The sequence below is a fragment of the Macaca nemestrina genome, chromosome 7 (assembly GCF_043159975.1).
Source record: "Macaca nemestrina isolate mMacNem1 chromosome 7, mMacNem.hap1, whole genome shotgun sequence".
Lineage (NCBI taxonomy): Eukaryota > Metazoa > Chordata > Mammalia > Primates > Cercopithecidae > Macaca > Macaca nemestrina.
The window spans coordinates 48674740-48702563 of record NC_092131.1 but is presented as its reverse complement, the minus strand read 5'-3'; the positions used below and the strand labels follow the sequence as shown (position 1 = coordinate 48702563).

The following is a 27824-nucleotide window of genomic DNA, read 5'->3' as shown; positions in this document are numbered from 1 at the left end:
AAAATTTACTCTGTTTTATTCAGTAAAACAGACCTCTCTCCGCCAAAGGCTGGGGGGTGGCGGGGGGTGGGAGACAGCAACTTGGAAGCAGGTTTATATTGCAAAATGAACCCACTTAAAACACAATTTTATGAAGTGTTCTGCCCTTCTTTTTTTCCAGATGCTCACTTAGCACGGCAGCCTGGGTGTAGTAAACCACAAAAAGCTACTCTAAAGTAGGGGGATTTGGCCTAAATCCACTGAAGCAGAGCTAAGGCTGATCTAGCCATCCATCCTTAACTTATTTTAATTACGCCTGGATGTTCCAATTCTCTTGGCAAATTTTTGAAATACTTGAGTAGAGCAACCTAGAGTTGAATACTGTTTTAAGATGGCTGGTTTGTTTCCTGCCTTGTAAAGAAAGTTAGAGTACATGTCTCAAAAGTTGCCACCCTTCAGCACTTCAGAACACTGCCAAGCTTTAAAAGCAATTAATTACAGAGATTAGAGACTGATTCTGTGGATGACAGATGATACTAAGAACTCTGCAACCTATAGAACCATCCCTGAGGGCGGGGTACTTTTCTTCCCTTTCCCTTAAGGTAGGGTTTCTTTGATCCAACAGGCCGCATGCATGGGGTTACGTTGACAGGTAGATTTTCTTAAGTACTAGCCATTAAAGTTTCCAGTCTCTTTGTGGGCCACATTAAGAGAAACTAAAATTGTTTTGAATTAGAGCTAGTGTTTAGTCCAGACAGCCTCTGGGGGTTGAGGAGCATAAATATATACAATTTCAAAAGCAAGAAGTTCTGTGCTCCATATGGGGAGCTAATGAAATGCAAATCTGATACTTCAAGTATTGTTCTCACTCTGATTTTCAACTCCTTTTCTTTTAAATGCAAAACAGAAGGACTCAGCAGAACTATACCATAAAATGGTTTCTTCAACTCCGTGTGAAAAGGACACAGAACTAATTTACTTTTTTTCCTATAAGCAGAGCTCTCCTCGTGATTATAGATGTTTTCAGAGCCAGTTGGTTTTCATTAGTGGCAGTTTCAGCCCTCCCTATTGTTACTATTCCTTGGCCTTGCATGGCCGCACAATGGTGTTTGGACTTAAATTGACTCAAGGGCTTCTAGTGTCCTGGAGTCTAGGGCTACCCAGTTGAGGCCCTGATGCTGCAAGTCGGTTTTTCCCTGTTGTGTACTTTACCCATGCCAATTTAGCTAAATTGTTCCATTTAAGCAGGGGGAATTTCCTAACACGATATTCTGGGGAACATGTTCATGAGAAAATGGTTGTCCCAACAATGACAAAAACCATCTGAAGAAGTCTGCCAGGGCAAGGGCTCCTGTAACGGCGTAGGGGTTATAACGACACCACAGCTCAGATGACGTGATAGAATGGGCCTTATTTGTCACCTTAAGCAATTTTGCATTTTGCCTAGATGCTTTATTTGGGTTTGAGAACATGAAATAGAAGAGAATGGTATTAGTACAGTGGGATTCCCAAATTTTTTCCTTCTCTTCCCTACTTAATGGCACATGAAATAACATTCAGTTTAAATAGCAAGGTGGATGGTTTTAACATAATCAGGTCCCAAATCTAGAGAAAAAGACAAGCCAGAGGCATCCTTGGTGGGGTGCCTCATCCAGCTTCACCTGGGGCTTCTCTTCTCCTTCGCTGCCTTTGAGTGCATGCTTTCACTTATTCAGCCCTCATCTTGATCTGCATGTGTCTTGAGGATTTCAGCTTATCATCTGGTTCTCCCAATGACTATAATCACTGTTAAAATAAGGACCTCATCTTCTATTTCCTTCTTAACACTCTCAGGCCTCATGGGTGTCATACACAGAGAGGAAACACTGGTGAAATAATGGGTATGACGGTGCTTTGGAAAGTGATCATAATTACCATTATACTAAGCACTGTTTAATGGATTCTTAGCTGCATATGAACATTAAGGATACAAAGGTACTGCTGCTTTGTTTTTCTAGTGTAAAAAATTCTGCCTTGTAGAACGTGCATATAGTTGATTGCATTCTTTCTATGGCCAGGAACTTTGCTAAGCACTTTATGTGCATTCATTTGCTTAATCCTCATGTGCACACATACAAACACAAACCCTTTCTGAGGGGAGGCAGGGGGGATGCAGTTATGTAGTTATTACTATCCTTGTTTTACAGATGAGGAAACTGAGGCTTAATAAAAATTTTTTGCTCTAGTCACACCGACCAGGAAGTATCGGAGACAGGACTGGGACCCAGCATGTCTCACACCAAAGCCCCTACCTTCCAAAAGTTGCATGTGACATGTGTACATCTTGCTCTATATTTGTGTGTTTATGTCTTTATCTCCAGTCCTAAATATGATGATGCTTTTTTAAGAGCATAGACTCAAAGAACAAATCAAGTCATGTTAATATGCCACATTAGTTATAGGTTGTAAGGAAGTAAGATTTTAAAAATAAGCCTAGACCATGCATGGTCGCTCACGCCTGTAATCCCAGTGCTTTGGGAGGCCAATGTAGGAGGATTGTTTGAGGCCAGGAATTCAAGACCAACCTGGGCAACATAGTGAGACCCCATTTCTATCAAAAAAAAAAAAAAAGGAAAAGTCTGGGTCTAATGCTTACAAATTAAACAAAGGAGTGATTCTCTTGTTGCAGCTAATAATGTGATCAAGATTTTTTGCCCTGGGTAAGACTATTGTTATATCTAATAAAAATACATTTTAACATTATGTTTTATATTTTACAGTCAATACTTTGTTGTTCTGACAATCAAGACACAGATTCCTGATTAAATTAGTAAATCATTTAAGCTGATGGTAGACAGAAAATGAGGAAACAGATTTGTATTTTTGCTTAAATCCTTCCCTATGAAACATTAACTAGATAAGGGATATTTGTATAAAGAGTTTGAGATTAGCAGTCAAGAGTTGTGAGTTTGTGGTTACTGTCGTTTTTTATGTTTGACCTTCGACAAATCACTTGGCCATTCTGGGCCCCAGTTTCTCCGTCTATTAAAAAAATGCCTTAACTATGAAGTACTTATACATTTTATTTTGCATATTATCTGTTGCTCAACTTTTTAACAATAACATGTAGTTTCTAACCCTCTCAAAACCCATTTTTTTACCTGATAGCAAACTTGAAACACTCCTGACTTATAAACAGGTCAGAAACTTAGTTCTGTCCTCCCACTTGCAATTCATGGATCCTAAATGTAAAAGAAAACAATTGTGTATGGGTATTTTCCCTAGTTCTAATCTTCCAATCCTTTGCTTAAGGAAACTAAATCATAGAACATAGCAGCTTTGTCCTCTGTGTCAGCAGAGCATTACAAAGCCCTGAAAGAATGTTAAAGCAGTTTTAAAATCCTATTTTTAGGTGCAATATTGTCAGGAAATAAGCTTTCACTGAGAGATTTTGAGAAAAAAGTACTGAAAAATCAGCAGCTGGCGTAGCAAAATGAATTATGTTAAATTTTAATACTCAAACCAATATGGTTAATAACAATATTCTTTCTCCAGGTTGAAATTATCCAATGATGAAATCAAACGGGCAATTCTAACAATGGACGAACAGGAAGATCTGCCCAAGGACATGTTGGAACAGGTGAGCTACCAGATGTAGCTCAGAGCAGAAGTGAAAAGCGACCATCAACAGGGAGAGGGATGTTGAGAACATCCGGTTGTTGCTAGTGGATCATTTCCTCATCTATGAATGAGGTGGCTGAACCAACTTCCCATGTGACTGTGTTAGGAAACTTAATGACCTTATTCTCTCATTGCCTCCCAAACTGATGGGTGAGAAGGAAGATCAAGTTTGTCAAATGCCTGGGACCCACAGCATCCCTCAAGCTGCAATTATGTCATTATACCTCAGTAAATCATATAAATCTAGCTCTAGAAGAAAATCTGTGTTTCACAGGAATACTGAGAATCTCACTAGCACTGTGAGATTGCAAACCATACTACAAAAGCTGATTCATTACTAAATTCTAAATCTAATTTGTGTCTTGGTCACCAGACCCACCACCATGAAAATGAACTTTAAACCCCTCACACTGTCATCTGTATGTAAACACACATGTGTGTCACAAGGCAGTTGTAAATGTCTTGGGGCTAAGTTTTCACCTCTATACATTGTACAGCACCCTCTTGTGTCATAAATAGCAGTAAATTTAAATGCCAGGGGTAGCAAGAATGGGATTTACACCCAGTCAGTATACATCTTTGCCCATAGTATCTTGATATAATTTTTGTTATCCATGACCAAGCAGCCAGTATTTTTATAGCATTTCTTTGTAGCCACTCCAACTGGGTCATGGGCTGTTTGGCTTCTTTGTCTACTTGTCCGCAAATAACAATGTTGTTGATCTCGCACATATTCTAGGGATTTTCACCTGTCTCTGCCCCCTGCCCCCTGGTCTGGGCCTTAACTTTTCTGTGCTCTGTGATGATAGTCTCAGAATGCTGTAAGACTGTTCCATCCTTCTGTCTCATTGTTTTGGGGATGGGCTCACATTTTGAATGGTTTTGGTCAAGAAGTCCACATTTGTTAGAGCCAGGTCTACCTAAGGTCAACTGTGGGCACAAGCAACTAGGATTCTAGACCGAACTCCAGTTGCATCTGTAGGCGTGCCTTGCTCCAAGAGCAGAGAATAAGGGTATTTTGTGTTGTTAACAGTAATCCTGAGTGGCGAAGTTGCTCTGGGTAGAGCACCTGTCTATCTGCACGTGTGTTTTCCATGGTTCTCACTGATGTCTCGAAGGTCTCAGACACCATGCAGGGAGGAATGATGTTTGCAGAGTCACTCCCTAATGGACCTGCCCGCTCCTTGCAACCTCTGCAGCTGGAATAGTCCTGGGGGAAAACCCTCACATTTCCTGTGGAAAAACTCTTCATACTGTCCTTCAAAGGTTTTACTTAATTATCAAATAGTTAATGATTATGTTCTCAAGTCTCTTGGGGTGCTCTGTGTATGAATGGTTTAAAAGTATCCCCTGAACCCAAAATTTATTTTGAGAGCATTTTCTAGCTCCTCCATACACCCTTCCCTCCCTCGCTGTTGACCAGTCACACAGAGTCTTTGCTCTGGGACACTGGAGCCTAGCTCCCTCTGCCCCTCCCAGGTAACCCTGCCTTCAAGTTGCTGCACCCAATGTGCTAACCCAGAGTGAAGGACTATGTGTAAAGCCACTTTAGTCCTCCTGGCTTCAGCTCCTATTAACAAGGTCGTATGTTTTAAAATTCCACAAGATCTGTTTACTGTGGAATTGCATCCAGCAAAATTCCTCCTTGAGGGAAAGGATTTCAAAATCTTGCCAAAAGGGCCTGCAGTGCAAATAGAATGTACTTCAAATAAATGCAAGAAAGAAAACCAGTCTACTGAAGCAGAATCTGGCCAAGTAGGATATTTTTTGACCTGGCCTCTCCTGATAATTCTGTGTGTGTCTTGCTCTCTGGTCATCTCCCACGCTCTTTCTTTTCCTCCCCATTTTACTGTTTGTTCTTTACTTCCGTTTCCTCTATACAACACTCTTCCCAGACAAGTGTTGATGCCAGCATTTCCTTACTCCTATTTAGGATGTGCCTGGTGGATGCCTTCATCCCCTCCTCTCTTGCTGCTTGCAGCTGCTGAGCTCTGATCTCAGATGAGAGCTATACTCTCTTCTTTCTTGGAACACATATCTTTATCCTTATTCCCAGATATTTGCCTGACTACCCATCCTCTCTTAAAACTACCCACATACAGTCCTTTACACAACTCTCCTTTGAGAGGGGACTGAGTTTTAGTGTGGCTCCTGTGCGCTTTTAGGTGACAAAGGAGATGTAGTGACTGTGTTATTCTGACAGGGGACAAGTGGGCTCAGCACAACAAGTTTGCAGGGAGAGAGGGGACTATGCAAATTAGTGAAAGGATCCCTGAGGCTAGAACTCAGTTTCCTTGCCCAGTGGGTAAAAATCCAAGCTGAGGGAGGCTGGAGTGATGCTTTCCTCTCTCTTTTTCTTCCCTTCTTCTTGCCTTCCTCCCTTCCTTCCCTGCACTGAGAAAGAACAAGATACATCCTGAATAGTGTCACCGTTTGAACTCAGGAGCAGAAATGCCTAGAAGCTGTCAGGCCCCCAGACCTATGAACTCCCTGGCATCTACTTCCATCTTCCCCCACTTCCATCCCATTAGGAAGGAGGGGATATCCCTTCCCTTTGCTCTGGCCCCATTCCTTCCTTCTAGTCAGGACCCCAGCTGGATTGACTGCCCCCTCCTCTAGGTCTGCAGCCCCACCCTCTCTAAGCTCATTCAAGTGTCAGCCTTTAGCACATAAACACACCCCTACATACAGTCTCTACACACATATACCACACATACACACCCTACACACACACACCTACACACCCCTACACACACACTGTGCACACACACCCCCATGCACACACCCATTACACACACACACACACACCTTATACACGTGCCCCTCTCAAGACTCCCCATCCCCATCTAGCTACTGTCTTCTCTCTGACACTGCCAGAGTCTTGAAAGCCATCCACACTCTTTCCACCCACTCTGCTGCACTGTCCTCCCCCCCCTAGAGCTCTTCTCAGGGGCACTTGCAACTTCCCTGTTGCCGGACACAGGGGATACTGCAGGGTCCTCATTTTTCTTAGTTTCTTGGGGGTGTTGGCACCCATGGCCACTTGCTGCATGCTGAAATGCTGCCTTCCCATGGCCCTGTGAGCCATGCAGGCCTCTCTGGCTGCATCTCTGTGGCCTCCTTTTAAAGGTGTTTCCTTTTCTTGTCCTGGCCCCTTGAATACTGGTTCTCTCCAGCCCTGCTTTTTTTCTCTTGATGGCACCTCTCCTAATCTCACTGACACCCGCACCTTCAGTAACCTACCTGTTAAAACCAGTGCCATGCTTCAGCTTCCAAACGCATCTTCCTAGGGCTTCAGACCCATTCGTCCAACTGCCTAATAGAAATCATTACTTGGTTCCATGCAATCATTTTGAACATTAAACTCACCTTCTCCTCCCCGTTCTGGCCCACCCTACCTCCAGCCTTCTCTTCCTGGGTTCCCTGTTACGTTATTGCCTAAGCCAGAAGCCCAGGCGTCATCTTTGACTCTTCCTCCCTCATATACTACAATCCATCAAGTCAGGACAATTCCATTCAAGTCTCATAAATAGCTCTATAATCTGTCCACTAGCTCCACCCTATCCAGGCCACTATCATCTCTCACCCAGATTACTTAGATTACTTACTGTACCACTATCTAATCATGACCCCCTCTCATTTTTAATCTCTTCTAATTCTTTTTCCATCCCTCAAGCACGGCGATTTTTTTAAAAAATGTAAACTCACTCTCCTACATGAGATTTTCAAGGTATGTCCCAGTGCCTTCAAAGTAAAGACAGAACTACTTATAAGGCCTTGCTACTCCCTGCCCTTGCCTACCCTGCCCTCTCCCACTGACATTACCACTGCCCTTCTACCTGCATAAGTGCTGTGCTGCCCATTCCAGGCCCTGGCACACAGTATACACTCTGCCTGGAATGTATTCTAGCCTCACAGAACACTTGCCTGTAATTCCAATTCTCCCTCTCTGCTGATGACACCCAGACTAACTGACTTTTCTGAGGTCCCTCAGTTAAATCCAGCAAATATTTGAAAACCTACTAAATGGATCATCTAATTCCAGCATCAAATTCTGGGGAGAGCCTCAAAGTCAAGAAGGTCATGTTTAAAAAAAAAAAAAAAAACTAAGGGCATTTGATCTCCAAAACAGCATGAGTCCACAGGTCTTGCATACACATCCAAAACGTGTGTACCTTGAAAGGAAATAAGACACATACAGAAGCACTGTTTCAGTTTTAAATATTGTTACTATTTCTTCCACATCCCATGCTCATTTCTTCCTTCAAAATAAACTACGAAATTAAAAACATCAAATCCCACTGTGTTCCTCTCACCCAGCTCTACATGGAAGGGGAAAAAAAAGATTGAATTAGATAAACCAGAAAAATAAGAAAATGGAATGGAAACTACAAATGGAATTATTCATTCCAGCGTGATGTAACAGAAAAAGGTGTAGAGCTGGGAGTCAAGAGACCTAGGTTCTATTTCTAATCACTACACAAACTTGCTTTGTAATCTTGGGTGAGTGGCTTACTCTCTCTGGACCTCAGTTGTGTCATCTTCTGATGAGAGCATTGACTCTCTGAGGTCCTTCTAGTGGTCTGTGAAAAAGAGGTTCCAGTAGAGAACTCCCACAATTCTGATTTGAGAGGCAGTAGAGAACAGAAAAGTGCCAGGGATGAATCTTATACCCATTTAACTACTTTCAAGTAAAAATGAAAAGATTTCATCATTTCTATTGTATCTTAACCTGTGAGCAGAGCTTATAAATTCAACAAGAGTTAACATTTTATCTTTGGACAAATTAACTGAAAGGGTGAAAAATTACTACATGGATTTAAGTGATAAACCCGGTTTTAATATTCATGTGTACTTTTCAGCTCTTGAAATTTGTTCCTGAAAAAAGTGACATTGACCTGTTGGAGGAACATAAACACGAACTGGATCGGATGGCCAAGGCTGATAGATTTCTTTTTGAGATGAGCCGGTGAGTTTGAAAATGCTTAGAATGCTTAGAATGTGAAGATGTCCCTTCCCTTTCTAAGCTTCATGAATTTTCAATTCATGTTGAATTGTTTGGGCTAATTAACCTGGCTTAACTTGAAAGCTTTTTCATTCTAAAAATCTTCTCAAGTCTGAGTGATGTGGAATTTCATTGTTCTGTTTATGTCAGTTCTTGCCTATGGGTGAGCCAGGGTGAGGGTTTTTTCACAATTATCTCTATTTCTGGGCCCCTTTGGCCTTATCAATTAATAACTTTTCTTGATTCCAGTCAGTATCATTCTCCTCACCAGTTTGATTTCTTGGGATATTGTCTCATACTTCCAAGTAGCTTAGGATGGCAAGGTGGTTGTAAAATAGAAAAAAAAAATGAAAAAAATATATATATATGGACAGATTCTGACAATGTCAGTCTGAAGCCCACGTAACTGAACAACCAGGGTCTAGATGTCAAATCATGACACATGCAGACATCACTAATCGATCATGGCACTCTTCCCACGGAGCCTTGGCAAGCTCTCTGAACCCTTCTCCAGAAAGCCCTGAGGCAGCCACAGCTTCATAATTAGGTTTGGCATATGAGCTAAGTCGATCTGCTATCTCAGGCCTAGAAAATTGATTCCGCATTAGAGAAGGACCAGTGGTCCTGAAACTCTCAGTGAACCTCAGGGCACAGCTTTCTCCTTTAGGGGAGCAGAGAGGGTCCTCACTGTGAAGACAGAGGGAGGTTTGCAGATGGGAGTGAGGAGAGGACAATGTGGAAAGAGGATACTGGAGACCAGTTTTTACTTTGGAAAGTAAAATGGAAAGTTAAGAAATTTGGAATTTCGGAGAAGTGTAGGGAACTGTCCTTTATTTGCAGTAGGATGTTCTTTACGTTTTCATTCCCTTTTATCTTTTCTATGCTCAAGAGAGTTCCTGGGACTCTGAGGGAGGAGAGAGGGGCTTTAGTCAACAGCAGCAGCAGCAGGCTCCCACTTTCTTTTAGCAGTTGCCTTGATTGGAGCTAAGGACTCTGCTGCAGTTGGCCGAATAGCCCCTGTAGGTCAGACCAAAATGGGCTCTCCAGGCAAAGCTGGCTTCATGTCCTGTGTTCCTGTCCATGAGAGCAACTAATGTATGCGTGTGGGTGGGTGTTGGGGGAGGTGCTTCTAGGTACCTCCACCTCTATATGTCACTAAGTGAACCTAGATATATTAAATGAATATCAATTAGTACATGTTTGCTCTTACAGAATTAATCACTATCAGCAAAGGTTGCAATCGCTGTACTTCAAAAAGAAGTTTGCAGAGCGTGTGGCAGAAGTGAAACCTAAAGTGGAAGGTAAAGTCAAGCTGCCTAGATTGGAAATTATGTTCGTCATTACAACACATTTAAAAGTGCAATCCAAGTGCGTATAGTAAACAAGATGCCCTTGGTGATTTTTTATTTTTATTTTTTGGCTCAAAATCTTTTAAAATTCTGAGGGATGATTACTTAAGGTCAATGCTTGATGCACTGCCCTAATATTGGGAGCTCACAGCACGCCTCCTGGTCTCCTCTACAGGGTTGGGCTTTTGACTACAAGGATGTGAGGAATTAATCTCACTGCTATTGCATTAAACCTGTAATTAGCTTCCTTACAACAGAGCCTGAGTAGATTTGTCAAAGGAAAGATTTGAGGATGTTGTGTGGTTTGATTTTTTAAATTTTTAAATGTTTGAAATGTGGGCAAGGCCACTGAAGAGCACAGCCGCAGAATGCAGGCTGGAATCATGCATCAACCTAAGCTCTGATCCCGGTTATGACACCTGTAAGCTATAACATGTAACACATTTGACCAGTTTTCTGTCAGTGGAATTGATCAATACTCCTGTTACCCTGACTCACACCAGACAAGTAAGTGTTTGTGAAGAAATACTGGAGATGGGATTGCTATTCTAGATATTCCTCAGTGCTTATGACTGATGAGTCAGCCAAGAAAGGCCTGAGAAAGGATAGGATTTTGCAGCTGTCTATGGGTGTTGGTAACAACTTGAGTTGGCTATCCCTGTCCTTGTTGTTTGCTTCTGGTTTAAGCGTTTTGAAAGTACTCTGGGTAACCCAACAACTCAGTCTTACATCTTCAATATCTGTTATTAGGTATGTGAATTTAGAATGGGTATCACTGAAACGTCTTGATTTCAAACAACGAAACACTTGGTAATCATTGTGTTTTTATGTGTTTTGTTTTGAAGCAATTCGTTCTGGCTCAGAAGAGGTGTTTAGGAGCAGTGCCCTCAAGCAGTTGCTGGAGGTGGTTTTGGCATTTGGAAATTATATGAATAAAGGTCAAAGAGGGAATGCATATGGTTTCAAGATATCTAGCCTAAACAAAATTGCTGACACAAAATCCAGCATCGACAAGTAAGTATGGGATCTTCCAACACTTGGGGGAGCCAGGTGTGTAGGTCCAGGCTCAGATTTGTGCCCCTCTGGTCCTCCTCAGCCTTCATGACATTGCAGTCTTCAGTTGGAACTTCTCTTTCTCACTGCTTTCTTCCCTTCTCTGACATTAACTCTTCTCTAACCTCTCTCATGACTGCAGGCATCTGCCATATTGCTGTTGGACCAATTATCCTTCATCCATTTTTGGTCCACAGGGACATCATCTGTTCTAAGTTTTGCTGTTGTTTTTGTTTTGTCCTCCCTTTTTTAAAAATTAGTTTTTTGTAAACTTTTTATTATAGTATAATATATTAAGAAGAGGTCAGTCATCACAAATGTTGGGCTTGATGATTTTTCACAAATTAAACACACCTGTGTAACCAGCGCCCAGCTCAAGGACAGAATGTTACCAGCACTCGACATCTCCCCAATGACCCCTCTATAGAAAACTATGTTCCACAGAAAAGAAAAAACTGATAGTTGGTGCTAGGATATGAAGCTTTTGGGGTTTTTAGGTTATGTTTTTCCTTATACAGTGGAGCTGGCAACTATATTAAAAACTTATGTATAAATGCATTTTGACTATTAATACTCAGTTGCTCATTGCAGGTCTCATTAAAATGCTTCCTAGAAAGTGTTCAATGCTGCATTTTAGGTGAACAGATTCTCATTAAAGATGTGAAAACGTTCTTGTGTCATTAACAGGGTAGGGTCATTAGGCATATTAACTCGAGTTTCCCTGAGAGCTTTGTTTCTCTGAGGTTCTCACTGACTTCAAAGGAACTTGCACAATTGTTTCTAAGGTAAGCTTCTCCATACCCAAATTCTTTTTAGAAATATGGGCTGTTCACCCTAATTATTTCTAACTAATAAGGGCTTTTACCCTATATTTTCTATAGGGTTCATGAAGCATAGTACTCTGGCAACCCTAAATCCATCCTAGAAGAAACAAGCAATGTGTTAATTTGTTGGTTTTGCATCATGTAGAGCTAGATTAATGAAGAGCAGCTGTTGTTATAGCCCTGCTACCTTATTTTTAATGTAAACACTTGATCCTTTTCAGAGCACTTTCACATTTGATTGTCCCACTAGCCTGTGAAGTACATAAGCCAAATACTGTTGTCACCTGTTGTCAGGTAAGAAACTGACTCAGGGTCAGGTGACTCATTCAGCTTGCCTGTGGTTACAACAAGCAAGGTATTCGGCCTTACAGGTATTTGACACCTGTGTTGTTGGTCCATTCACAGCTCTATTAGCAACAGAAGGATCTTATCTGGAGGTTGTAGTAGGGAATAGCAGATCTTATTTGTGTCTAAAGAGCCAGCTACCTTTTTAAGGAAGGGCATTCTCTTCAACTGTACACACACAAAAGCAATCACCCACCCTCAGTACTTACCAATAACCTGGCACTTACATGATTATCTGCTTATTTACTGAGGTTACTACAGAATTTATATAATGTACAAGCCTTTTCAAAAGAACAATCTACAACTATTTCTGATCTTTCCTTTTCCTCTTTTTTTCTGCCTTTAGTATTTGGTCCCCAAATGCAGCGCCCATGCCTTATACACCTGCATGCCTAGCAAAGTGCTTTGCCTGTAAGCAGTCACCCATGAACGTTGTTCCATTGAATCTAATCAGATAGTGTAGGTGGTGGGACAGTCAGCAGGAAGGGTACATTCACTCAGCATTGAATGCTCAGTTACTGGTAATGACCAGGGAAGAATCAAATGTGTGGCTGTTGTTGTTCCTTCCTAAGAATTTGCATTTAGTGAAAGAGGTATTATTTGGATTGCAAACAAATATGGAAGATCGGACGTCATTTTAAACCTTTCTATAGCAAGAAAGGTGTGTATGGTTAAGGAAATTAATTGAAATGTCTCTCAATAGCAAAGCATTTCTTTTAAAAAATGAAAAAAATAGCCTCACTCTTTCTTGTGATGGTGGCTGGCATTTTGCTCGCTCCATGTGCCCCTTAGGTAAGAATCACATGGGCAGACAGGTAGGTTCCGTGAAGAGCAAAATTGGAATGAAGGCCGGGCGCACTGGCTCACACCTGTAATCCCGGAACTTTGGGAGGCCAAGCCGGAGGATCATGAGGTCAGGAGATGGAGATCCTCCTGGCTAACACGGTGAAACCTCGTCTCTACTAAAAATACAAAAAGTTATCCGGGCGTTGTGGCACGCGCTTGTAGTCCCAGCTACTCAGGAGGCTGAAGCAGGAGAATCGCTTGAACCCAGAAGGCTGAGGTTGCAGTGAGCCAAGATCGCCACCACTGCACTCCAGCCTTGGCAACAAAGCGAGACTCCATCTCAGAAAAAAAAAATGAAATGGAAGGATGCACATGAACATATGAAAATAAGTGGCCAAAATCCTTGGCCACTGTTTTGCTTTGGTGGGCAATTGTTTTCTAATTATTGAGAGACTGAGAGTGAGAAAAATGAGGATTTATAAGATTGCATTGTCTCTATGAAAGGCAAGGGTAACCAGAAATGGTTTTCATTGTTATAGAAAAGAAAATTGTTTGAAAACTCTGATTCCTTTGGTTAAAGGTGAGTGGGAGTACTGGGGTTTAGCACTGGGAATTAGCAAACTGCCTAAATTATGGAAGTGTTTTTTAAAGGAATGTATTTTTACCCTCCTAATTCTAACCTCAACAGACAAGTAGTTCTTGATCCTGGATGCTTGATAAAATCAACAGGGAGTTTTAAAGAATGCCCATGCCTGCCTCCACCTCATTCCAATTAAATGAATCTCTGGGGTTAGCCCAGGCATCTGGAGTCCAGGTGATAGGAATGTGTAGCAGTCAGTGACAATGGGATCACAGGAACAGTGTTGCCTAATAGATACTGTTTCCTACGTGCTTGTCTTTTCAATCCAGGTCAATCAGAGTTCAGCCCTGTCACCACCAGAGAGGGAGCTGGCACAACCAACTGTTTTAACTACTAAGAGTGATGCAGTTAGGAGTTGAAGTGTTGCTAAATTAGGAAGTGGATTCAGGGCTGTGAGGATATCACATGGTGACAGTTATGGCCCACTTCCAGGTTCAGCCCCGAGAAAGGGGGCTTTCTAACTTTCTGACCACCCTTTGGGTGAAACCTTATTAAAAAGTATCAATAGGGCCAGGTGTGGTGGCTCAAGCCTGTAATCCCAGCACTTTGGGAGGCCGAGACGGGCGGATCACGAGGTCAGGAGATCAAGACCATCCTGGCTATCACGGTGAAACCCCGTCTCTACTAAAAAAAAAAAAAATACAAAAAAACTAGCCGGGCGAGGTGGCGGGCGCCTGTAGTCCCAGCTACTCGGGAGGCTGAGGCAGGAGAATGGTGTGAACCCGGGAGGCGGAGCTTGCAGTGAGCTGAGATCCGGCCACTGCACTCCAGCCTGGGTGACAGAGCCAGACTCCGTCTCAAAAAAAAAAAAAAAAAAAAGTATCAATAGGTCAGACACGGTGGCTAACACCTGTAATCCCAGCACTTTGGGAGGCAGAGGCGGGTGTATCACCTGAGGTCAGGAGTTGGAGACCAGCCTGACCAACATGGTGAAACCCTGTCTCTACTGAAAATAACGAAAATTAGCCAGATGTGGTGGCTGGCACCTGTAATCCCAGCTACTCGGGAGGCTGAGGCAGGAGAATCACTTGAACCCAGGAGGCGGAGGTTGCAGTGAGCCCAGATTGCACCACTGCACTCCAGCCTGGGCAACAGAGACTCCGTCTCAAAAAAAAAAAATAATCAATAATTGTCATCAGTGAGTTGCTGCTCTGTACTTTAGACTCAAGAATAGCTGCCCTTTTCAGTGGAATAAACATCCCTCACTCTCCACCCCATCCCACTCCACTCCACCGCCTACTAGTTGTAAACCTGCAGGGCACACCCCATTTTAGGGTGAATCCAGTGGGAAGGTAAACTTGAGCTTATCTCCACTGGCAGTGGTTCAGATTCACTTAGATCACCCATCCCATTACCCAGATTTTGAAAGATGCTCATTATGGGCCCAAAATGTAATTCTTATCCTCTTTTTAGAAACTGTGTGCTTCTTTTTGACATCTATCTATGTAATCCCCATGGAGGCTCTCCCATTATTCCCATCTCTTGAGAATCCCTGCCTTACATGAACCTCCAAATTTTAACATTAATGCAGGTAATATAGCATTATTGTAGGTTCTACCATTTGAGCATATAAATCATATGTAGATATTAACTCTTCATATATTTATGTACTTTAAATGAAAATAAATGTTTTATACTCTTCTTCAATTGTAGAAACATTACCCTTTTGCACTATCTCATCACTATTGTGGAAAATAAGTACCCCAGTGTTCTCAATCTAAATGAAGAATTGCAGGATATTCCTCAAGCTGCGAAAGTAAAGTAAGTACTTACAGTGAATGTTAGTTTCTTAAATCACTTGGACTGTGTGTTAGCCATTGAGGTAGTTAGCACTGCATGAAGTCAGTCTTTCTATTTGTTTTCCCCTGAACATTGTATGAAATAAAGTTTGAATCTCATCCAAATCACTCAAATGTGTTACAAAGTTTTGAATATATGTTTGTTCTAGCTTCTTTGGAATACTGCATGAAATTTTTAACTTTCATACTTTTAAAGGGCAGGTGTTTTAAACACAGGTAAGAGCACCCTTAGTTAAATAAAGATGCATGACTAAGCAAATAGAAGACCTAAGTGTCAGGGCGTTGCTAATAATTTTCACATGTGCACACATACTCCCAGAAACCAAGGCGGCTCTTTAATGGGAAGCAGTCTTTATGCAAATGAAGCTAAAAATAAGATGGAAAGTTGCCAAATTTTTATCACAAACTTCACACCACGTTTCAGAGACTGAGAAGCAGGCAATTTTCCTTGCTGTTTTTCCCTCCCTCTTTTGGCTCTTTTTTTAAAACATAAACTGCATCTTTTTGCAGTGAATTTGAAAAGTATAATGAGCAGGCTCATTTTTTCCCTCTGTTCATGGAATCTGGTGGAAATATACTATATAAGGCATGAAATTAACTGAAGTACTGGTGAGTTTCTTTATATGTTGTAAATTATCTGGGAGAATTCAGTTTCAAGCTCTGATGTTTAAAAGCCATGAAATACAAACTGTTATGTATGGGAGAAGCCCAAGAACCTTTCTCTATTTAAAAAAAAAAAAAAAAAAAAAAAAAGATGAAAATAAAAACTAGTTAATACAACTTTAAGAAAAATCATTGTTGATTACAACTTAAGCCATTACCTTGTAATATTTATATTATTGGGGCCTTAGTGAAAAGCAGAACACTGATTATACAGACTACAATGTGAACATGATTGCAGATGAACTTATTTTTGTTTTATTTTCAAAGGGAGCCAAGTATGGCAAGGGATTTATTTCTACATGGAGTAATTTGCTGAAGTGAGATTTTTTTGAGTTTGAAACATAAAATATTCTTGTACAGATGGAAGATATTTCTATTCTGCTATTTTTGACCTATAAAATATACCTGCTGGCTACAGAAAACAAGAAACATAATTTTATACCTACATTTCATGAGTTTAAAATACTGTTGTCTTTCTTTGAGATCTGAGCATGGAAGGGAATTTTAAACATTTAAATTAAACTAGTATGGACTTCCAAGCGTGAAATATTTAAACCCATCTTATATTTAATATGTGTAAGTCACTCGTTGATTGCTAAAACATTGCTATTTACAACAGCATGACTGAGCTGGACAAAGAAATAAGTACCTTGAGAAGTGGCTTGAAAGCAGTAGAGACAGTGAGTATTTGTTTTTTATTCTAATTCCCAGTTTCTTCACTATCTCTAGTGCTGGTGGTTTCCAGCAGATGAGTTGCTGGTTGTCTTGGCATGTGGTATACCCGGAATAAACATTTATTGATTAAAAAATAGGAAACACCACCACAAGAAGCAAAAGCAGGTTATGTTCAGCCTGGCAACTTGATTGCAGGCAGCAGGGGTCGTGGGTGAGTCACTGCAGGAGGAACTGAAAACTGGACCTAGTGTGCCACCAATTTATCGGTGAGGCAGGATTCATCAGGATGAGTGGGTTGGGCTAGATGATCTTCAGGGACCCTCTCAGTTTCCAAGTGCTGCTAATATATGGTGTTCACTTTTGGTAGAGCAATAGAACTTCTCTGTTGTTTTTGTCTTGGTCCTTTGGGGAGTATTTACTAAGCAGACACTGTAGTACATGCTCTAGCCGAGGGTCACGATGACTCAGAATCCTTGTCCTCCAGGTGTTGCAATAATCTGAGCAGCCACTTCCCTCAGCCTGGCGGTGTCCAGATAGCAGAGTGATTACAGAGGTGCCTTAAGGGAGGCAGCGGGTTGAGGGTACTTTGGAGACATGTGGAACAATTGGCCCCTATTAGAGGAAACTTCTCTTTTGGAAAAGAAGTTGAGCTGTGGCTTCGGAGGGTGGGGTAAACTTAGGTGCATAGAGGGAGGTTATCCCAGGCATACAAGACAACCTGGGCCCAGGCCTTTGAGGAAGGAAAACCGGTCAGGCTGGCAGACTGGAGCTGGTAGGATGAAATGTGCCTTTTGGCACAGTGCCCTGTGGGTACTGTGCAGATGTAGCTGCCAGCGAGAGAGGGGGCAAGGATGAGAACAGGCTGGCAGAGCAGCGTCCCTGTGACCGTGCTCGGAGCAGACATAGCTCGGGCCTGCTCTGGGTGAAGGAGATGGACATGCAGGCAGCTTGGACAGGTGCCTCTCATAAGTATCTCAGATCATTTATCGGTAATGCTGTGAGAACTCTCCCTTCTTTTCTTTTTTTAATCATAAAACTGCCATAGAAAGTAGTTGAACTAATTAAAGACATATCTCTAATAAAAATTAAAGTCACAATGTCTAATTTTTTGTTTTCAATAAATTAAGGAACATGTGAGGTTTTTTTTCCTTTTTTTTTTTTTTTTTTAAATGTAGGGAGTCGGGGGCAGTATTAAAAAAAAATAAACTGATTGAACTTTTTCTCCCAGCCCCAGAGGGTCCATGGTCATTATGATGACCCTGAAGCCTGGCTCTGACCCCTGCTTCAGAGCCAGGTCAGAGCAAGGCCTGGGGTGGGGGCTTCTGGGGAAATTTTGTGTTGCTGCTTTATTAAAGGATAGTTTTGCTGAAATCACTCTACCCCTTGGGTCATATACACTGTATCACACTTTTTATAGGAAAGGGGATATAGAAGCCTCCCCTACCCCTGGAGGTGGGTGTGGTATTGTAAGAAAATAGCAGGGGGCAGAGCTTGGCCTGGCCAAATAGATATGTCTTCTAATTGTGCTTTACACAAATTAATTATATTGTTTGAAGGTATCAGAGATGAATATTTATGAAATTATACATTAATGAAACACTTTCAAATGCCTTTCCTGTCCCCACACTGAACACAGATACACTTACTTTCCAGGCTAAAGTGCTAGAATTATGGCAATTTCTTCCAATCAGCGCCAGCTCCCTAACTGATGAGTTTTCACTTCTGTTATTTCATTTGAGTCTAGTGATGATGTGGATATTGCCCCCTTAAAAAAAAAAAATCAATAAACTGCGGCCCAGAGCAACATGCCATGGTTAAGAACCAAATCAGTGGTAGAGCTGAGTCAGAACCCATAAACTGTGTGACGACTACACTCCTGCTTGTGAAGATCTCTGCCAATGCAAGAAAATAAGGGAGCATCCAGTTTAAGTCAATTGGTGTACAACATAGTTATTACCAAGACTCTGGAGTCAGGCAGGCCTGAGTTCAAATTGGCTCTGTCACTGGTCAGCACTACTTCAGGGCAAGTAATATATCCCTTCAAACCTTAATGTATGTGTCTGTATAATGGGACTAGTGATCCCTCACTTATAGGGATGTTGTGAACTTTAAATAAGAATGTGCATCTGGCAATTAACTTAACTAATAACATTAGATTTGGATCATCTGTGTTCATTGCTGTGGTAATGGGGAATATGGATAATTAACAAGAGACTAATTCCCCTACAAGCCTGTTCACAAAAACCAATATGGTATGGACAAGAGAAAAATGGTAGAAGATTATGGTGCCAAATGCTACAGCCAAAATTCTACTGACCTATATCCCACAGTTTAAGAAGTAAATAGACTTGGCTGAGAGGGAAAGAAGAAAAAAGTCAAGACACCAGAATTCTAAGCATGGAATATTGATAAGCAGAGTCTCTTGTTTTCACTCACAAGCCCTTAGAGTTCAGTTTGCCCCCACTATTTGTTTAACTTCTATTAATTTTATCCAAATGCAAATCTGCTTGCTTTCTAAAGTCTGAAAGAGTAATAGATCAAGTACTTAGATTGTTGGTAAATTGCTATTTGCAAATATGCGTGTGCACATGGGCATGGCTCTGGCATGGTGGGAGGAGGGGCAGGGGCACTAGAGTATAACAAAAAGTTTTAGAACAAGTTTTGATGTGTTTGCCATTCTCATTTATTAAATTTAAGGCATGTGAAATATGAGACAAGGTGTGTCTCATGTCTGTATTTGAAGCCTGCATTGACATTTTTCATTTCCTGTGTTTAAGGAGCTGGAATATCAGAAGTCTCAGCCCCCACAGCCTGGAGATAAGTTTGTGTCTGTTGTCAGCCAGTTCATCACAGTAGCCAGCTTCAGCTTCTCTGATGTTGAAGATCTTCTAGCAGAAGCTAAAGACCTGGTAAGTTTCCCCCTTGTGCACTGACTGTTGTTTGAGTGGACTGGGCTTCATTGTGATACTTTCAGTTATTATTCTGTACGGGAAATAGCAGGAGTGAGATCCAAACTTCATGGTGCAGGAAATAAAGTAGTAGATAATTACTTTCCAGATTCCATTGTTTTGTATGACATAGGTGTGTTTTCATTTCCAAGACTGTGATTAATCTGAACACACCATTTTTGTCTGACTGGCCTATGTTGCAAGACCTTGAAGGCTTTGAATGGTATGAGACCAGCAAATACTTTGACAGTTTTCTCTTGGTTGAAATTGGCTTGAAGTACTTATCTCTGGGAGCCAGAAAAGAGTAGATGATGAAAACCAGGGGTAGAATCAAATGTGCAATTCGATGTTACTAAAGCCATGTGCCCAATTATGTAATATGCTCATCTGAGATACAGCCTTGGAGGACAGGATGCTACCTGTATAAATCTCCAGCAGAACTTGCTAAAAGAGATACATTTTAATTCACAGTCTCATTGCAAGAGTTATTTTTTATTTTTAGTAAGACATTTATTTTTATGATTTCTGCTATTTCACTTTTTGTGTTCCCTTAGAAGAGAAATTTTTGTTGGTTGATAACCACGACCTTTAGCTCCTCAGCTTCACCTCACTCCTCTCTATCTCAGGTTGTTTCCTCTTCCAAAATGCATTCACATTCATATACAAGATATGTACAGAGTCTCTCATTTTCTCTCCTCATTCTTTATAAAGTATATTAACACCCTTCCCGCCCTCCCCCACGATTGGTTCTTTTACTCTACCCATCTCTCAGTTGCCACAACACTCTTGCTTTTACTTGAGTCTTGTGTTTCAAAACTTCGGTAAATGGATGTTATTTTTCTCTGGTTACCTGTTTGGTTGTAGATATGGATGATTGTTTATGTAAATGTACACACATACCAATTAAAGTACAGAAGTAGGCTGTTCACATGCGTTAGCTAATCTCAACATTAAACCTCCTCTCTAACCTTATTAAATAAATGACAATATATGTTCAAATGGCCGCTGTCAGAGGTCCAACCTCTGATATCTCACAGTGGAAATCAGTCAACTGATGTCAGCAACCACCATTCAGACCTCCACTGTGAAAGCCCCCATCCGTGTTTTATGTATGCCTCACCACTTTAGAGTTTGTGCTTCATAAAGGAAGAGATTCCCCCTGTCCTGACATCCCACCTGAGCAATATAGCACCTACTTCATCAAGGGGCTCAAACATTTTTGTGTGTGAACTGGCTGTTGTCAGCTTGTTCATCACAGTAGCCAGCGTCAAGCTTCTCTGATGTTGAAGATCGTCTAGCAGAACATAAAGACCTGGTAAATTTCCCCCTCGCACACTGACTGGGGTGTGTGTGTGTGTATAGGGGGTGGAACTTTAATCTGGGCCTGGTTTTCTTTAGATTTCTAAGATTTCAATATACATGACATCATGATCACTAGAATTCCTTGATAAAAAGATCACTCGGGATGGCCTAAAGTACGTGAACTTGAATGTTTCAGAAATCCGGTTGTAGACTGTCTATTGCTATTTTGTTCATACCAGAACTTTTATAAATTAGCATATAAAACCATGGAGCAAGCTAGAGCACTATATATGGTGTCTGAAGAATGTTATGTTTTTGCCCGAAGAACTCTTTTCTAATAGAGTATTTCCAAATAAGTAAAACATTGAAAACTCCTCAGTGAAGACAGAAATGGTAAAAAGGACACTTTTATTACAAATTTAAAGATACAGTAATTATAAAATATATATAAATATAAGCCAAAACTTGTTTTATTTAAAAATAAATGTTGAAAATATTTTAGGTAGATAGTATCACTGAAATATCAGAAGAACCTAACAGTGTAACAAAGACAAAGCAATAAAAATAAAACCAATTATAAACTGTTTGGGGGCACTGCATAAACACAGCGTGGTCTAAATATGAAGAAAACTTAAAATCTGGAAAATGTTGAGTAGTTGATTGGTCATGGGGAAAAATGTATTTGACTTTGAAGCTAGGAACACTATCCTTAGTAGCTTAGGAGTAATAGCATTAGATCCTTACAGAAGGAAGTATAATTTTAACAAACAATTTGACATTGAATATTATTTGGGTAGTTGTAATGCTAAGACTCTTGAAATACATACTGCCTTGAGTTATGAAGATAACCTCTGGAAGAACTAAAACAAGACTGGATATACTATTGTTACTGTATACATATATTTTTATCTAACTTCATAAATTTCTTCCTTGGTATGTTGCATTTTGGCCATTTAAAAAGATTGACACTGGGGCATGTTGCATGTACCCATAGTCCCAGCTACTCAGGAGGCTGTGGCAGGAGGATCACTTGTGCCTAGGAGTTTGAGTCCAGCCTGGGCAATGTAACATTGCAATACCCCATATCTTTTTTTAAAAAACTTTTTTAAAAAAGATTGGCATTGAAAGGGGTTCTAAAACAAAGAATTTGGAATAAAATTGTATTCTCAGTCATACACTGGGTTGCATTAAAGATTCCATACTCAGTTACTGTTTTCTCATTGAGACCCTGAAAATATCCCAAAAATAGCAGCATTATTTATGATTGGGAAAAGCAGCTAAGAGGCACTGGCTCCCATTTGCTTTCTATGTTGACCATATGGCACTAGTAAATGATTTTAAACTACTTCAAAGAAAAGTTAAAAGTACAAGTTTCCCTCCCCCTGCCGAGTTTGCTGTTAGTTTTATGTCTGGGGTGCTGTGCTCTACAATATTTTGTTTTTACTACTGTTTAGTTAATAAAAAGTCATAGGAGGTCATCATACATGTTAAGCTCAACTGAGGTAGACAGGAATAAATGGTTTCAAAAGCTAAGGAGTATTAAAATTTTTACTTAGAAATGATTAAGAGACATGTTCAGCAGCTGAAGATAAATATAGGCTCGCTAGAATCCATCAGTTATGTTTGACTTAGCCGGGTGCAGTGGCACATGCCTATAGTCCCAGCTACTTGTGAGGCTTAAGGGGAAAGATTGCCCAGGAGTTTGAGGCTGTAGTTTGCTGTGATCATACCTTTGAATAGCCACTAAACTCCAGCCTGGGTAATATGTAAGACTCCATAAATTTGGGGGGGGGGGGGGGGGGGGGAAACCAATAACATACGCATTCCAGCCTGGGCAACATGTAAGACCCCATCTCTTAAAAACAAAAACAAAACAAAACAAGAAAAACTGTCAGGTATGGTGGCTCACGCCTGTAATCCCAGCATTTTGGGAGGCCAAGGTGGGTGGATCACCTGAGGTTAGGAGTTTGAGACCAGCCTGGCCAACATGGTAAAACCCCTACTCTACTAAAACTACAAAAATTAGCTAAGCATGGTGGTATGTGCCTGTAATCCCAGCTACTTGGGAGGTTGAGGCTGGAGAATCACTTGAACCCGAGAGGCAGAGGTTGCAGTGAGCTGGGATCATGCCACTGCACTCCAGCCTGGGTGATGGCGAAACTCCAACTCCAAAAAAAATTAATAAATAAAAATAAATGAGCAAACAAAACTTATGCTTGACTCAATCTGGGCTTTAGTCTTTCTAAAGTTATTTGTATTTGATTATGGAATTCTCATGAAACATTGACTTCTTAAAACCCTCTTTTTTCTAGTTCACTAAAGCAGTGAAGCACTTTGGGGAAGAGGCTGGCAAAATACAACCAGATGAGTTCTTTGGCATTTTTGATCAGTTTCTTCAAGCTGTTTCAGAAGCCAAGCAAGAAAATGAAAATATGAGAAAGAAAAAGGAGGAAGAAGAACGTCGAGCTCGCATGGAAGCTCAGGTGAGAGGATGATTAATTGACCAATTCCACCTCCTAGAAGTCCTATGGCTGCAGCCCAGTCAAAAGTATTTAGAGAGCACTCTGACCTGCTGGCAGGAAGGAAGGCTTCAGTGTACTCTCTAGAATTCTGTGGGATTTTAAATTGGTGTTGTTTCTCTTGGGCTATTTAACAGTGTATTTCAAAGCCTTAAAAAAAATATATCTATCCACATCCTTTGCTCTGGAATTCCATTTTTTAGCATTTATTTTAAAGAAATAATCATAAATTTACACAAAAAAGGGCAGCATTCTTTATAATAGCCCCAAGCTAAAGACAACCTAAATGTTTACCAATAGGGCTTGAGTTCTAAATGATGTAACGACTATATAATGGTATATTTACGCAGTCCTTAAAAGACATGTATTTAAAGAGTAATGATACAGAAAAGTTTACAAAGTGATTTCTACATGAAATCTTTTTCTGTTTTGTTTCTTAAGATGTTAATACATATAGAAAATAATAGTGGTGAGATAAACCTCTAAAAAGTTCACAGTAGTAGAATTAAAGATGCTTCCCCCACCTTCCTTTTATCTGAATTATCCAAATTGTCTACAATGTGCATGTATTAGTTGGCTTTTAATAACAGTAACTGTTGTGTATCAGGTTTCAGGCTTCCACAGTAGATGCAAGCTAAGCCTTTGATATAAGGAAAATGGCCTGATGACCATTTGCTTTAGTTATTTGGGGTCTATGTAATAGTGATACCTTTTTTTTTTTTTCATTAGCAAAAACACAAATTGCCTCAATTGCTCTTATTTTAACTAGAATATCATGCAGTTTACCTAGAATCTAGGTGGTTAGGGTCTAACCACAAGACAGTGGTTATTTTTTGTTGTCCATTGCTTCCACAATGGAGACTCCATGTTCCTATTACCCTTTCTTGTGATATCCAAAGGGGTTATAGGATGAGCACAGCTTGGTGTCTGGAGCATTACCATATTTCACAGAATTCATCTCTACTGAAAACAAAATGCAGCATTTTGACATGTTTCTAAGAGGTTATTTCTTTCTATTTGCAGCTCAAAGAACAACGTGAAAGGGAACGTAAAATGAGAAAAGCTAAAGAGAATAGTGAAGAAAGCGGAGAGTTTGATGACCTTGTTTCAGCTTTACGCTCAGGAGAAGTGTTTGACAAAGACCTTTCTAAATTGAAACGGAATCGCAAACGCATTACCAACCAGATGACTGACAGCAGCAGAGAGAGACCAATCACAAAACTTAATTTCTAATCTTCCATGAATACTTTATTTTAGAAAGCTCATTAGCGGCCCTCTAAAGTGACTAGAACGTTTCATTACACTGCCTTGCAATCCAAACAGTGGCAATTTTTTCCTTCATCTGTGAGTGAATGTGTGAATGTGTGTGTATGTAAATGTATGTGTGTATATATTAAAAAATGTATATAGATGTCTGAGTGTTGTCTGGAGACCTCTACGTATGGTTAAAAAGATTTATGTTAATGTATGTGCTCCGAAACCCTTCGTGTATGCATTCACCTTGAGTGTGGCTCATTTTCTTTCCCCGAACGCCATGACTGTTCAGAAGCACAATACTATCTCCTGAAAGAGATGACAGAGACATTCCCTAGATTCAAAGACAAAACAGGAGAAAAAAAAAAAAAAACCTTGCAAAATATTGTATTGTTTCCAAGCTTGATATCCTTTGAAATTATTTTCATTGATGGAACTGGAGTTGGAAAAATACAGATTTAAAATGGTTTTCGATAGCTGACACTGTGATGTAGATGCATCAGTGATAGGACCAGCTTCGGATTTCTGACATCGGTGTGAGGATACAGTCTGTAAATGTTTATTGAGAACATCTTGCACACAATTTGAATTACGTAGAATGTCAGTCAGAATTTTTTGTATATTTAAAAGTTGGACATCAGTTTTTCCCCTAATTTCATCAAGTTATCTCTGCCAAGTGCTCTTGATAATTTCTTCAGATTTTTGGAAAAAAACACTATCTAAATGCAATCCATGCTTTTTTTAAAGAACAACATTGCCAGAGTATGCTTGTTCTAACACTATAGATATATAAACCTTAAAAATAAAATATCTCACCCAAGACTTAAAGGAAGAATTCTCTGAAGGGATAAAGATTACTAAAAAAAAAAAAATTTAATGGGGTGCCTTTTTGTTAGTTTCTATCTTCTGTTTTGTAGGACAAGCTGCATTTTCTGTAAATATAGGTCTGGACTAAAGGACACATAAAGAATGCACAAAATGTCAACATCAGCAGAGATGCCCAGATCTATTTATCTCTAAGTATATTTGAAGTGATTGCTGTTTATATGTTGTCATTTTAAAATTGTGTGTCAGTAAAGCTACCTGTAAAATTTCAGTCCAAAAAAATAAAGCTCTCAGGGAGACATGAATAAAAACAATGAACATTAGAAAATAAAATATAGATGCTTACCATTAACCTACCAACTCTTAATATCCTTAAATTATGTGATATATAAAGAGGACTGTTACTTTTTTTTTTTTTTTTGCTTTGCTTTATTTATTTGTAGTTGGGGATGAGGGCTAACGTTTTCTCTTTTCTTTCTATCGATCCTGTTGTGGTTGAGTTTCCTGTGGAGAGAGTAGTTTGTCCTGTTGCACTAGAACATTATTTACTCACTAAATTGAGTTTTTCATCAATTAACAAATATTTATTAAGTTCCTACTATGTACCAGGCATAGTAAGGCTACAATGGTAAGCAAGACAGAGTCCCTGCCCCCAAAGGCTTAAATTCTAATGGGGATATTAAGGGATGAATAGAATACCAATGTGTGCACTGTACAGGAATCATACTATTTTAAAATAATTTGTATAAACTATAACACTTAGCACAGATGGCAAGGTATCTGCGCTATGTGAAAGCTGTGAAATAGTGCTCTAAGAGTTGTCAAGAGCTGTGGTTTTACATCTTTTCCTCATTGCAAATTTAGTGACTTTCTACACATCAAATGGAAATAAATGACTAGCAAATAAAACAGTCATAAATACAGAGCAGAGGTTGCACTCCCCCAGTCCCGAGTTAACCCAGGTCTGCAATAACACCGTGTTGAAGGTGCAGATAGAGACTTGACTCAGAAAGGCTTGGAGATGAAGATTGGAATATAACGATGGTTTTGTCTGTTCCTTAACTAAAGTGCCTCTATGTATATTCTTTTCTATTTGTAGCAGGAGAAATTTGGTCTGGCTCCATTTTGGAACTGTATTTTGAAAATGGCTTTGTCTTACAGTTTAAGGAATAGACAGGTGGGGGGAAAGTCACATAAAGGAGCAAGTTTGTGTAGCATGTCCCTCTTGCCCCTTTTAATCATCCTCCTTTGATATGGCCATCCTGGTGGGCCTCCTTTGCCATTTCCATTTTTGGTTTCTTTCCCCAAAAACTGTGTGCAGGTAATTCCATGTGCCATTGTTGAAAAGAAAAACAAAAAAAAAAAACTACTTTCTACTTTTTAGATTGGTGCTGGTGTAAGTAGCCACTTTTCTCTCTTGGGTGTGTATTTTGAAATTTTTGTTTGTTTTTTTAAATTAATGCCAAAAAGAAAATGCATAATTTGTGAACTTAATTATATGTCTTGTATCTTATTAGCTTAGTAGTTGGAACCACTTAGTCTTTAGGTGCAAGACTGTCATTAGATAGTACTGAGAAAAAATGTATGTGTTATGAGACTGTACATTTTTTTAAAATAGCAATATGCAATAAAGAGATGAATTCATTGGGTGTACATATGTCTTTCTATGAATTATTAAAACAGCGTCATCAAACTTCTTCGCAGTTTCCACCACTGAATTTCAATTTTGCAAACTGTTCACTGAATCAAATATATACGTGTTTTTAAACTTGTACTTACTGGACCTAGAAGAATATAGTTTTCTATTATGGCAGCATTCAGTATGTTCAGGTTATCATATGCCACCTCTTTCTACACTTGGTTTATGTATGAGTTACACAATTTCTTGTTATAACTCATGTATAGTAGGGCTACTGGTGAAATTACTCAACTGGAGTAGAGAAAATAATCTCTGGTCTCTAGAATCAAAAGCTTTTCTGTTTTGAGACATTTTTTTCTTATTAAAATTTAATTTGATATGGGTCAGTTTGGGAAATGGCACCCATACAGATCAAGAAATTTGTTTTATCAGTATCCTCTGAAAGTCGAAGCTTTCCCTTTGTCCTACATCACATTTGCTGCCTCGCCACCCTTAACTCAATTTAAGGTCAAGTTGGAAACAAACTGCCCCAGTGGTTGATAGAATACCCAAGCAGGCC

General features: G+C 40.0%; 1 protein-coding gene across 3 annotated transcripts in view; it reads left to right on the top strand.

Annotated features, from left to right (window-relative positions):
* Positions 1–27279, top strand: part of LOC105473635 (dishevelled associated activator of morphogenesis 1) — a 180744-nt gene extending 153465 nt beyond the window's left edge. For all 3 annotated transcript variants that reach the window (XM_011727500.2, XM_011727498.2, XM_011727499.2), the window contains 9 exons: positions 3514–3598; positions 8502–8608; positions 9857–9945; positions 10839–11007; positions 15295–15402; positions 16723–16783; positions 19556–19687; positions 23341–23511; positions 24571–27279. In XM_011727500.2, coding sequence (XP_011725802.1) covers positions 3514–3598; positions 8502–8608; positions 9857–9945; positions 10839–11007; positions 15295–15402; positions 16723–16783; positions 19556–19687; positions 23341–23511; positions 24571–24780 — 1132 coding nt within the window. In that variant the 3' untranslated portion in view covers positions 24781–27279. The remainder of the gene's footprint in view (positions 1–3513; positions 3599–8501; positions 8609–9856; positions 9946–10838; positions 11008–15294; positions 15403–16722; positions 16784–19555; positions 19688–23340; positions 23512–24570) is intronic.
* Positions 27280–27824: the final 545 nt, after the last annotated feature.